The sequence below is a fragment of the Rhinolophus sinicus genome, linkage group LG11 (genome assembly GCF_036562045.2).
Source record: "Rhinolophus sinicus isolate RSC01 linkage group LG11, ASM3656204v1, whole genome shotgun sequence".
Taxonomy (NCBI): domain Eukaryota; kingdom Metazoa; phylum Chordata; class Mammalia; order Chiroptera; family Rhinolophidae; genus Rhinolophus; species Rhinolophus sinicus.
Genome location: NC_133760.1, coordinates 40,914,193 through 40,926,994, shown reverse-complemented (window position 1 = coordinate 40,926,994; position 12,802 = coordinate 40,914,193). Strand labels below are relative to the sequence as shown.

The 12,802-nt window shown below is 60.8% G+C and overlaps 1 protein-coding gene across 2 annotated transcripts in view; it reads left to right on the top strand.

The window, feature by feature from the left end:
* GNAO1 (G protein subunit alpha o1) overlaps window positions 1–12,802 on the top strand; it is a 143,384-nt gene that overhangs the window by 123,305 nt on the left and 7,277 nt on the right. Inside the window, exons 6-8 of one of the 2 annotated variants that reach the window (XM_074314864.1) lie at window positions 994–1,123; window positions 5,139–5,292; window positions 6,938–11,292. In XM_074314864.1, coding sequence (XP_074170965.1) covers window positions 994–1,123; window positions 5,139–5,292; window positions 6,938–7,125 — 472 coding nt within the window. In that variant the 3' untranslated portion in view covers window positions 7,126–11,292. Of the gene's footprint in view, window positions 1–993; window positions 1,124–5,138; window positions 5,293–6,937; window positions 11,293–12,802 lie in introns of those variants that run through there. The other variant, XM_074314863.1, reaches the window with a different exon arrangement.

Sequence of the window (12,802 nt, the reverse complement as noted above, 5' to 3'; positions counted from 1 at the left end):
GACCCCACAAGGTGCCTCCTGCCTCCCAGTCTCCTCAATCTCTGCCACTCGCCCCACAAATGCACAGGGTGGGGACCTGGGCTCAGCACTGCCCAGCAGGCAGTTTCAGAAGAAGCATCCTTAGGGGCCGCAGAGGCCATCAGCCAGCGCCCTGTATTTCAAAGCAGGGAGCAGGATCCAGGGTAGGTGGTGACAGACAAGAACCAAACCTGTCTTCCCGCGCCGAGCCACTGGTTGCAGGCCTCTGTCTGGAGGGCGTGGGGTCCCTATGCACGCAGGTCAGGGCCCAGCCCCCCGCAGCTGTGAGCCCACAGGCTTCCCAGGCCGAGGAGGCTGCAAGAGTGTGAGACCCAGCTCTTCCAGGCTGTGGCCCCACCTGCCCACAGTCTCTTCCCACAGTTCTCGTGCCCCCTGAGGGCTGGTGTCTGAGAGGAGGAGAGGCGGGCACCCACCTGCCCAGGAGAGGTGGCGCAGGACAGAGGTCAGAGGCTTTGTCTGCGACAGACCGGGGTCAGACCCCCGCCCGCCAGCACCCTGGACACTTAACCCCTACGTACCTCACTTGTCCTTCACAGAACAGGTGACAGTCCCTGCCTGCCTGCCTCCCTGGCTGGTTGGGACTTTTTCCAAAGCACAGACATGAACAGACACCCTCAGAAAGCCTGGAACAGGATGTGCATGTTGCCCCGACAGGACGACCTCGCAGAGGGGTTTCCTAGGGGGCTACCTGAGGATCACCCCTTAGCGAAATTCTTGAGATTTGAGGGCAGGTCTTTGAGTCACTACATGTAAGCACAGCCCAGTCATGGGACAGACAGCAGTGGTGGCTGCCCCCACCGCAAGGATGGCAGTGTCAGTCTGTCAGCACCTGAGGCAGGGCTCCTGGGGGAAGCCTCTGGGCAGGTCCCCCCCCAGCCCCTCAGCTTGACCAGGCACCCGGTCACCTGTCTGGGCCTCACCGCCTCCACTTCAGCTTCCCTGTCTCTCTGGCAGGCTGTTCGACGTCGGGGGCCAACGGTCGGAACGCAAGAAGTGGATCCACTGCTTCGAGGACGTCACGGCCATCATCTTCTGCGTCGCGCTCAGCGGCTATGACCAGGTGCTCCATGAAGACGAGACCACGGTGAGTGGCCTGAGCCCACCCAGCCTGTGGGGGCACTGACAGGACTGGCCGTAATCAGCCTCAGTGGCCCACGCGGCCCTGCGGTAGGGTGGCCAGGGGTTCCGTCATTGGGCAAACGCCTGGTGACGCAGCGCAGGAAAGGCAGCCGTGAGCCGTCCGGCTCAGAGTGTGTGTACAGCCTGATCACGTCTGCGCAGATTGTGGGTCTCAGGCAGTAAGTGCTTCTTCAGTAAACACAGTGGAGTCACAGAGGCCGTCAGTCCAGAACTGAATTAAGTCGGTCCTAAAAGCAGGCAGGGTGCCATCGAGCAAGAGTGAGCTTAAGACAGAAAGACGGGTTCTTAGCCCTGACAGCCGTCCCTGAGCGTGGGCCAGGCTGCTGCCAGGAGAGGTGAATGGGGTGGGCGGGCAGCAGGCTGGGGCACCTCCGGAGGAGGCCAGCCCAGTTCTCTCCTCTGATGAGTCGCTTTCGGTCTGTGACCTCGGAGAACAAGAGCCAGCCTGGCCTGGGGGTGGGGGGCGCTCACCTGGCGTGTGTGCTGCGTCTCTCTGGGCTCATCCTGGTTTGCTGCTGAATTCAGTTACTGTCATCTGTCGAAGGGGGTGACAGCAGTACCTGTCTGTGGGGCCACTGGCGGTGGAGGAGAGAATCCGCGTGCAGTAATTGGAACCGTGTCTGGCACAGCAGTGCCAATTGGTGATTGTACTGTCAGAGCTGGGGGGTCCACTGAGAGTCCCGTCTGGGCTGCAGCCCACAGGACGGTGGGCCTGTCCGTAGAGCCTGTCAGGGAAGCCGGGCGTTGGTGTGGGGCATCACAGGGTGGCCAGAGACAAGCCTACGGCACCTGCTAGGAGGGGGGCTCCTCGGCTGTGGGGTCCCACCCTCAGGGTCCCACCCATGGCATTTGTCAGCTCCTCTGTCTGCAGCACTCACAGATCCTTGGCTGCAAGTGTCTCAGGGTCAGCACTGGGGTGTGGAGCTGGCCTGTGGTCACTGTGGGCCTTGGACAAGGCCTGCGTTCTCTCTGGGTCTGCTTCCTCATCGGACCCGCCTGCTGGTCCCGAGGCTGCTGTGAACTCCGATGGGCTGCGGGGTGTGGGCTGTGGGGTACACGGTGCTGTGGTGGGAAGGAGCCGCCGTCCTGGGGGACTAACGCAGTGATGGGCCTTTTATCAGACTGGAGCCGAAGCCGCTGCTGGGGACTGATCCAGACTCGAGCCACATGCTGGCTTGTCCACCTTGTCCTTCCCCTTTCAGGCCCAGCTGCACCCCTGGGCCTGAAAGCCCCCCAAGCCCTGCTTTGTCCTGGAGGAGGCTCCCAGGGCCTCAGCTGTACAGATCCTTCTGGTAACAGTGTCATCATTCCCGGTGGCCTCGGGGGCCAGTAGCGTCTAAGGTCACCAGAACTGAGGGTGGGCCAGGGCTGTGCTTGGACCCGACTCACCACAAAGCCCAGGTCGGCTCCTGGACGCCCCCATATTGCCTCTGTGTACAGGGGTTGCCCTGGCACATCTGTCATTGTTCCATCGGTCAACTGCTTTTTGAGGCACTGTTCACAGTCTGATTGGCCACCCTTGTCTGTGGTCTGAGCTCTGTGGGCTCATGTCTCCCCGAAACACCTGGGAGTAGGAAGCAGAGCTGGTGCAGTGAGCACAATGCTGGGTTTCGAAGAAAGTGAACAGGCCTCTCTCCTGGGACCTGCCTTGCCAGGCCTGCAGACCGCTTAAACCCAAGTCCCAGGCCCGTCAACCATGGGGCAGGGGCTGTCACTCACCTCTAGAGCACAGGGTGGAAGCACAGGTGTGTCTGGGTGCGTCTGGCAGCCACGGGGCCCAACCTCCATGGCTCTCGAGTCCCCATTAAACATGGGGCTGGGCAGGTGCCAGGCCTTGCTCTCGGGCAGCCTTCCTGCTCTGCCCGCCCTCGCCCTGTGCAGCCCGGCCAGCCCTCTGCGAACTCCTCACTGACCTTTGCTGCTGAGCAGGGCCCATGACCTAGGGCACTTTCCCTCCATTCTCCTCCGCCTTCCTTCCTTCTGCTGTTCCTCTCCCGCCCTTTCTCTCACCTCCCTCCTTCTCCCCAGTTCACATGGGCTGGAGCAGAGGACCCCGGGAAAGCTAAGGCACATGGGCCCAAGCCAGGAACGGGCTCTCCCTGGGGCCCTTTCCTCCCCAAAGCGGACCAGCTATGTGGCCCAGGAAAGAGCAGCCACCCCTCCAGGAGACAGGAATGGGCTTTCAACTTGACAGCAGCCCACAAAAGTGGCTCATTGCTGGTGGCAGCAAGAGCATCACCATTGCTGCAGAACTAAGCCAACGACTGTGTCTGGGACATGTGGCAGCTGGGCAGCTGGGGAGCCAGACAGATCTGGCCCAGGGTCCAGCGCTGGCCCTGTCATTGCGTGAGTGTGGCAGCCGCTCCACTTCCCCTCCCTTAAAGTAGCAACGGTTGTGGGAGCACAGCCTCATGGGCAGCTGTGAAGAGCCCGGGCTCAGAGCCGTCAGAGAGCCTGACTCGGGACCCCCCTCAGTAAATGGCCGTTGTTGGGCTCCTCTGTCCAGGCTCATGGCTAAAGGACAAGCTGTGGGCTACAGACACTCTGCCCCTGGGAGCAAAAGCTAGGTCCTGCTGACCAGCCCTTGGTCCTCGGCCTTCCTCTCTGGTCAGCCCTGTGTGTCCCTCCAGGGCCTGGGGCGAGAGTTGGGGCTGCTCAAGACACAGGTGTCTGGAGGTGGCTCCTGGAGCGCGGCCATGGGCCCTGGGGCTGGGGGCTGCCTGCCAACCCGCCAGCCACCCTGTCCACCACAGCCCGGGGCCCCGGGGCCTCATCCAGTCCTCGTATCTCAGGCCGGTGGCTCCCGCGACACTGGGCCTCAGCCTGCCACAACTTCTCCACCACCACTACCGTCACCACCACCTACAGGGCCTTAACTTGCCAAACCAAGGCCAAAACCATGAGCAGATTCTGAGAGACCCTCCAAGCCGGGCAGGTATGAAGCACCTCCCTCCAACTGAAACCGTCAGCTAAGAGTTGAAAGCAGCAGGTTCTCGGGGCACCGCGGGTGACTTTGCTGTGATGCCTGGCCCCGCCCTCTCCCGCCTGTCACCTTCCTCACTGGCCGCCTGGCTTAGGCTGGTCCTTTCCACCCTCGCCTTCCATCTCCAGCCACGCAGCCCAGCCCGCAGTCCCAGGGTGGCCGTGGCCTCTGAGCCTACACTAGGCCTCAGGGTGGACTGGCCTTGGTTGACTTCCTGGCCCCAAGACTGGTTGAACCAATTTTTCGGGTTTTTCTCTCTCTTTCTCTCATGTTTCTGCTGGGTTTTTATCTTCCTCTCTGTTTTAATCTGTTTTGCTGGGTTTCTTGTCGGGGTTCTTCTGGACCCTCTCCCGAGAAACCAGCCCCAGTGAGCAGCTCTCCCAGAGCTGCCCCCGCCCACCATGGCCCAGCCAACCAACGCAATGCCCAGCCACAGCAAGCCACAGCAAGATCACCCCCCAGACGCTGTCCCCCGGTGTCTGCTTCCAACTCTGGATTAATTCGAGGATCTCCTAGTCCTCGGTTAATGTTCCCCAACTGAATGCGTGCCTCCCACCCCCGCTGGCGAATCCAAATGAAACCCCAGTAGAGAAATCTGCATGGCCCTCGGTTCCGTGTAGCCGTGTTGAATGGTGGTGCAGCCCCTGCCCCTGAGTGCATGGTGCATGCCCTCTCTGTAAGCTGGGGTCCCTCCAGTGACCTCGCTGTCCCCATCCCGGGTCAGCCCTCTGTGGGGGGTGGGAGGCTAAGGGCAGCATTCCCCACCCTGCCCACCCTGCTCCGCCCCACCCTGCCTGTGTGTGGAATGAAGCAGGGACCACGTCCCGTTTGTCCTTGTGGGTCCTCCCATCTCCATCCCTCCGTGGTGCGTTCGGCCGTGTTGGTGGGCCTTTCCCTGGCTTGTCCCGCGCTGTGGTGGCCGTGGGGTCAGGCCGCAGGCAGCGCCGGCCTCACCTGCCTCCCCGCTCTGTTACAGAACCGCATGCACGAGTCCCTGAAGCTGTTTGACAGCATCTGCAACAACAAGTGGTTCACAGACACGTCCATCATCCTGTTTCTTAACAAGAAGGACATATTCGAGGAGAAGATCAGGAAGTCCCCGCTGGCCATCTGCTTTCCCGAGTACACAGGTAGAGACTCGCCGCCCCCCCGCGGGGACAGCAGGGACCTGCACTGCGCTCCTGGCCAGCAGACTCCCTGAGGGAGCAGGCCCCCTTTCCCAAGCCCAGTCTCCCTGTCCTGTCCTTTGTGGATGCTCAGGACTTGACCGCGTAGAACCCAACACGAAACCGAAGGCCACCTCTGTCACCAGTCACCGTTACTACCTAACTGTGGGGTGGGTGGGCAGCCAGGGGAGGCAGCCTGGCCAGGGCCCCCTTGGAGCAGTGAGGATGGCTAGAGCAGCCCAAGTGCCCATCGGCTCTTCCAGTTGGCCAGGGTCTGGTCAGAGGTAAGTGGGCATCCCTAAGGTGACCAGGGCCCTGGCCTGGAGAGCACAAGAGCAGACAGAGTCCCAACAAGGCAGACCTACTCGGGGAGCCCCCAGCCTGACCCCACTTCCCTGAAAGTGGACATGGAGGCCATGACGTGGGCCCAGTCAAGGCACAGCTCACTCTGTCTCCCCCTTTCTCAAGATCAGGCCAACTGCCCAGTAGGCCAGGCCCCAGCAGTGTGCCGCCAGAGGTGGGGGGCAGGGCTTGGCAGCCCTCACACCCACCCGTCAGCCTCCACTTAGCTATAAATTGGGGGTCTGTGGATCCCACTCTCGTTGACCTGGGCTGTGGCCTGTGAGCAGCAGAAGCAGGCAGGGTGGGTCAGTCACCGAGGCTGCTTTGGGCCACATCACTGACAAGGCCTCAGTGATGACCAGAAGGTCCCGCCCTCACCTCCAGCCCAAATTTAGGAAAGAGTTATGATGTGGCAGATCCTCAAGGCCAGGCCTCATGGCCTGTGCCCCGACGCCTGAGGGGCTGGAACCCCCTCCAGGCCCGCCACTCCCAGGCTTCCAGGCTGCACAGCAGCCACCCCAGCTTAGCGCCATGTCTCCAAAATCCAGCCCTCCTCCCTTCCCACGGCAGGTCGTGGCAGCCCTGCCTGGGCCTGGGCCCCAGTTCCTGGAGCCTGTGGTGGCTTCCATGCAAAGCCAAGAGTCCTGTTCTCCTCCCCAAACAGCAGCTGCTCCCCTGAAACCCTCCGCCTGGGCTCACCCGGGAACAGTGACATGGCACAGCCCAAGGGAGGCAGCAAGTCAACGAGCCAGACAGTGTTAGCCCCTGGATGGCGAGCCTGAGAAGGGGAGGGTGAGGAGAAGGAGAAGTAGGCCAGAGGGGCTCACAGGTGCCACACAGTTTCTACCCGCCTCGCCCAGCAGTGGCCAAGGGAGGTGACATCTTGGCCTGCTCTGAGGGATCCCAGACAGGAGAGGACCTGCCTGCAGGGTGTGGGTCAGCCAGGGGCTGGTTCAGACTGCCTTGAGCTGACTCACAGTAAGAAAGACCGTCTGCGTGGGGAGGCAGGTGCCTTATAAAAGAACAGGAGTTTCATGAAACAGGACTCACCCTTAACACAGGTGAGGCACGGTGAGCTTTGAGATTTTGCTCTTTTCATTGTTTTTAAACTGGATGTGGACTACTGACTTGATTTCATGAGCCACGATGGATTTAGCTGAGTTGTCACGTTTCTCCCCACCCATCAGGGCTTTCCTTCAAGGTTGTCACCGAGAAGCCCTCAGTTGTGGCCTCACCTCACCTGCTCCCCTCCTGGTCTCTCCCACAGGCCCCAGCGCCTTCACGGAAGCCGTGGCTTACATCCAGGCCCAGTATGAAAGCAAGAACAAGTCAGCCCACAAGGAGATCTATACCCACGTCACCTGTGCCACCGACACCAACAACATCCAGTTTGTGTTTGACGCCGTGACGGACGTCATCATTGCCAAAAACCTCCGGGGCTGTGGCCTCTACTGAGCCCCGGCCTCACTCCCAGTTGCCCACCACCCTACCCAGCCTACTGCCCCTCATCCCCTGGGACCAGAGCTCCAGCACCTCTCAGACCACTCTCTGCACTTAGCAAAGAAGCTCCGCAGCTGGCACCAAGGGGGCAGGAGGGAAAGGCTCCATGGCCGCCCCACCCCCAGACCTCAGAGCGTGTGGTAACACGGGCTGGGCTGGGTGCTGCGCCCCTGCACCACGCCTGAGATGGGCCACGCGCTGCCTGCCTACCACTCATTGGCCTCTGCTCCACCTCTGAGTGTTTTACCCCAGGGAGAGGAGTGTGGGGGCCCAGGCCGCCGTTTGGCCCAGAACGGCGAGGCCCTACACTTGGTGACTCGTACTTGAAGTCCCACGGTCTTCTCCTGTCTTCTGGGTTGTTTAGGTGGTGGGTGTGGCCTTAGGGCAGAGTGCTGGCAGGGGTGGGGGCAGTGGCAGCCACTGCTCAGCTTTTCCTGGGTTCTCTCTGGTCAGGGGCAGCTCCGTCACCAAAAGGCAGGGTGGGACCAGGCCAAGTGCGCGTGGAACCGAGGGCTTAGGCCTTGGCAAACGCCTCCTTCCTGCCTCCCCTTGGATCTCAGCCCCCTTTTCTGGGCCATCCTTCCTTGCGCACCCTCGGGGCTCCCCATGTCCTCCTGGGGAACCCCCATTCGTGACGCCTTACAGGTCTGTAAATGCTTCTGAAACTGACGTATTACAAAGGCATGTGGTCGATGGAGGGAGGGCTCGAGTCCCGCGGTGCCTGGACAGAGGTGGAGGCAGCGGAGAGGGGGGCCGAGGGAAAGTGGCTCCTGTGTTGGCTGCGACGGGGCCCTCATGCCCAATCCTTGCAGGCCCAAGGGTGACCCATGTACCTTCTCCCATCAACCAGGTGTCAGGCAGCTGCTCCAGATATGAGTAGACATGCTTTTCCTTCTCAAATTCACAGTAAATCCAACTCAAACTGCAGGGGCATGCGGGCCTTGGGACTGGGTGTGGGTTCTGCTGTGGGGGAGGTCCTGGGGGGCTATGGATACGGCCCCTGAAGTTAACACCCCAGCTTCCTTTTTTCTCTGTGAAGAAACCAGAGAGTTTGTCCACAGGCCTTGGTGTCCTGCCAGCCCTCGGGGGCAGAGGAAGGCAGATGGATAAGGCCACCACCCTGAAGTGTGCACTACCAGGGGCCATATCCCAGGCCCCCCATCCTCTGGAAAGAGATTCCTAGGACCCTAGGACCCTTTGCGGAGATCCCTGAGCAGAAAGGCATGAGGTGACTTCTGGTGACCCAGGCCCAGGCTGGCGTCAGGCAATCAACACGCCTCATTCTCACTCTTAGGCGCCTCCAGTTGGCTGATGCCACCAGCCGACACCACAGGCAGACCCTGTGTGCTGTGTGGCAGGCTCTGCCTAGGGAGCCAGATGTGCCCATGGAGGAGAGGGGCTGCCACTTGAGAGGTCTCTGGCCCCCTCTTCAAGCCCCCTGCTCTTCCAGCCTCCACTCCAGGCTCTGCTCAGTCCCAGGGCGAGGCAAGACCCCTGGGCTCCCAGTCCTTTCCCCTGACTGCCCTAGAGCCAGCAAGGACCGCATCACGCCAATAGCTCTGGGCTTCCTGGTTCCAACAGGCCCAGAGCTCTGGGTGGTGCATGGGAGACCCAGGGCACCGGTCCTAGTGCCAAATGCCTGCAGGGATGGGTGCCGCTGGGTGAACCCTTCCCTGGTGTGGCTCTCTTGCTGCTGCCCCAGCCTTACGGGAAATCAGAAGGCAGCCAGGCTGCAGGAGCCACCCCGCCAGCCCAACTCCACTTGGTTTCATTCACCTTGTATGTTGCACCTTGTCCCATCTGCAGGGCTGTGGCCCCTGGGAGCCAGCAGTCTCAATGTCCTGTCATGGGCAGCCAGGGCCAGTTAAGCCATTTGCCCAACACTGAAGACATAGCAGTTGTTTCCTGATATCACCTCCCTGGGAGTGGCCAGCTGTGCCCCTAACTCTGTCCTGTGACTGCAGATTCAGAAACAGCTGACAAGAAGGGAGAATGCTGGCCAAGCTCACCTCCACGGCCATCGTCCAGGCCCAGGGCGCTCCAGTGCCCACAGCAGCCAGAGTGCCAGGCAGGAGTCAGGCCCCTCCCCCGCCCCAGCTGCAGCACTGGGAGGCTGGGGGAGCAGGGTGCCTGGGGCCTTCCTGCCCTTGAGTCCCCTGGGCTGCCTTCTCTCTCCCAGACACTCTGCCCTGCTCTGGCCCTCCCGCCGGCATGCTGAGAGGGTCCTTGGCTGTCTGATAGAAACCGTCGAGGAGAGGGTACCCAAGGTGTAACTCCTTTGCTGTCCACTGCGTCGCCCATCCATGGCGTCACCGGCGGCTCCACCATGGGGAGGAACACTGGGGGTGACAGACGAGTTTTGGCTCCGTCGTGGGTATGGGCGTTGGGGGCAGATGTTGTAAGTGAACAGACATGGGTGGGTCTCCACCCAGTGCTTGGGGCCGTGCGTGAACTCTGACCGGCTCTCATTCAGCAGGCCAAGGGGAAGATGGTTTCTAGGAGGGGCGCCTTTGCCACACCCATGAACACTGTGCCTGCCATCCCGAGCTTGCAGACAAGTTCCGTTCCCTGCACCAAATCCCTCCACAAGAGCCAGGTCTCAGCCTTCACACAGAGAGCAGAGAGAGGTCCCCGTTGCTCTCTGGCCTGACTGGAGGGGGCAGCACACGAGGCCCAAGGAGGCGCTCTGTTGAGCCTGTGGACTCTGGCCCTGCCCCCACCCTGAGCAGAGAGCCCAGCTTCGACACTCGGGGGTCCATGGCCACCTCCCATGGAGGCCTTATATGCCCAGTGCTCTGGCCCTTCCTCTTCCCTCTGGCCCCAGCAGAGCCCAGGCAGAGGGCCACCACCATAGCTGGTGCCAGCGGACACCTCTGCCGCCTCCCAGCACAGCTCCACGCCCCACTGGTGGGAACTGGAGAGACAACTGCGCTGGGCATCAGTGAGTCTCCCCCGAGGTCGGCAGCAGCCGCAAGTGCCCTCCCCACCCACAGCCCCACAACCAGGCTGTCTGTAAGCCCCAGCAGGGAAGGCGTAGGACTCCTCTCACCCAAGCCCTTCCCTTCTGCCAAAATGAGACCTACCAAGGAAGCTTGCTTACCTCACAGCGCCCCTAACACATTCCCAGTTCATACCCAGTGGCTACTTCTGCAGGTTCTTCCTCATCTCTAGCCTCTTTCCTGACCACCCCCCGCCCCAAGCTTTTCCCTCGGTCTGACCCCATGCACTCTTCAATCATCTTGGTAGGTAAATCCATCACAACCCAGGCCTCAGTCTCTTTCCTCTGCCTGCCCAGCCCCCTTTGAGAAGCCTCTCCAGCTGCTTCTGCTCTTCTCTGAGCCTCTGGAAGCCTCTGGGCGCCACCTGGCAGTTCTCAGGAACTGTGGCCTGAGGCTCCAGCTGTGGCTACTAGAGATTCAACTGGGGTGCTAAAAACAAGCACCCCCAGACAGTTTCCCCTGTGGACCACAAGCCTACAGAGTGAAGGGTTCCAGAAGCCCAGGGCAGAGAGACGACACAACAGCCAGGCCAGGGAACAGGGCCAAAGTGTGGGCTGCTGCCATGTATTGGTGGTCAGGCTCCCCACTCCCCCCGCCAGTGAGGCGAGTCCAGAACCTCCTTGCCCAGGAAGCATAGCAGGGCCTTCCCTCTGGGGCCTCTGGGCCTCCAGACAGACCACACCCCAGCCAGCCAGATGAAGGCCCCTGTCAAGGGAGGGACAGGGCAAGGCAGAAGCAGAAAGAAGGCCCCCGATTTCTGCTGCCTCCCCGCACAGCCATGCCCTTCCATCCACTTCCCTCTGCCCTTCTTGGTTCGGCCCCAGCCCCTAGCTGGGCCCCCATTGCACATGTTCTCTAACCCCCAGACCCCCTCCCAATTCTGCTGCTGCCACTCTTCTCCCCTCCCCCAGACAGGGATGGGTGCCCCCTCCCTCCTTAGCAAATCTGTCTTAGGTGCAGTAGTCCCACCTCCCAACCCTGCCACCACCAACCCCCCCCTTATTAACTGTAATTTTGTAAGTAGAGTGACGTTGGTTTAATAAATCTCTAGTTATTGTAATAATTTATTGGCTGCCGTAATGTATTTATTAGTCACCCATCGTTAATAAAAAGTGCCAGCTTTTTCTAGCGTGAGTGTGGTGTGTTGTGTCAGTGCCCAGGAGCTTCCGCCAGGCGTACCCACACTTATGCCCTGCCCCATTTGGGTCCTGGGATCAGGACTGTGGGCTGCCTGGCGGAGGGGGCATGCCCTGCTGGGGGCAGAAGGGTTTGGGTGACTGGCCGCCCTGCCCAGCTCTCTGCATTGTCAGGAGGGCGGAGGCTGTCCTGGGCTAACCCCACCTTCCTGTCCTAGCGTGCTTAGTGCCAGCCATGCTACCGCTCTGGGTGCTGGCACAGCTTTGCTGCAGCCTGGGACACACGGAGGGCTGAGGAAGACAGTAAGGTGACAGCGAACAGGGGCGGATGGCTGTTGGTTGGCGGTGACCCTTGGCTTCTGCGATGTCTCCCATTTTGACTTATCTCAGCGTCTGTTTTCTCTGGGGAAGCTTGTAAGGACAAGCTGTGCTCTTGGCTCCTTGGCGATGGGTTCCAGTTCGTGTGGCAGTGGAGGGATGGCAGTCAGGCCTCGGGGCGTGGTGGGGAGGGGTGCGTTGGTGCCGACGTCCCTGTCTCTGCAGCAGCTCCCCTTCCCACTGCCCTCCCCACAAAACCCGGTCTGACCTGACTACGGTGTGCCCTCTGCCTCCCCCTGACCCCTGCTCTGTACCCCTCCCTTTTCCGTGCACGTGCATTCTTTCTCCCCAGCTGGACTGTGAGGCACAGCAGCAGGAGCTGGGCTGGCAGTCCCTGCAGGCACACCCAGTCGGAATCGGCGGAAGAGTGGTGGGGGCGGCTGTGCAGAGCTGAGCAATGGGACTGTGGATCTCAGGCGCCAGCCGGGATTTTCCCTCCAGACCTAAACCTTCAGCCCCACCCACATGCCAAATGGGTGCAGTCCCCACTCTCAGATCGGGGCACCCTGCTGTTCCCGCCTGGATCTGGGACTGCCCCAGGCATATATCCCCACCACAGCCTTCAATGGCTATAGACCAAAGCAATGCTTGGGACAGTTGTGCAGTGGAGCTGGGAGCTGGCCTCAGGCTGCGGGTTTCTAGCACTTGGTTGAGCAGCTGTGGGACGAGGTGGTTCTATGTGGTGAGAGGCCTTTTCCTGTTGAATGCTTGGGTCTTGGAGCATCTCGACTCGACTCTCATAAATGGCCCAATGAGCCTGACTGAGTGTTCACAGCCCAGGCCCTGAAGTTGGCCTCCCAGGTGACCTCCACCTGCCCTTTTCTGAGCAGGCTCCATTGATCGGGCAAATCAGTCTCCTCCTCCCTGAGTGGCGTTGTGCAAACGACAGGCAGACTTTTGGTGAACTGAGAATGAAATTCGCTGGTTGAGGCTAGATGGGTAATAAAATTGTATGACTTTGCTAAATTTGTTTAGCAGAGTAAAGAGGCAATGGCATTTACTACAGACCCTACAGTAAGAAGTAAAACCATGCCAGTTGTCTAGGGGCTCCCAAGGGGCAACTGAGCACTGAAAACAGCCCCCCCACACACACACACTGGCCCAGCCACAGGACTCCTC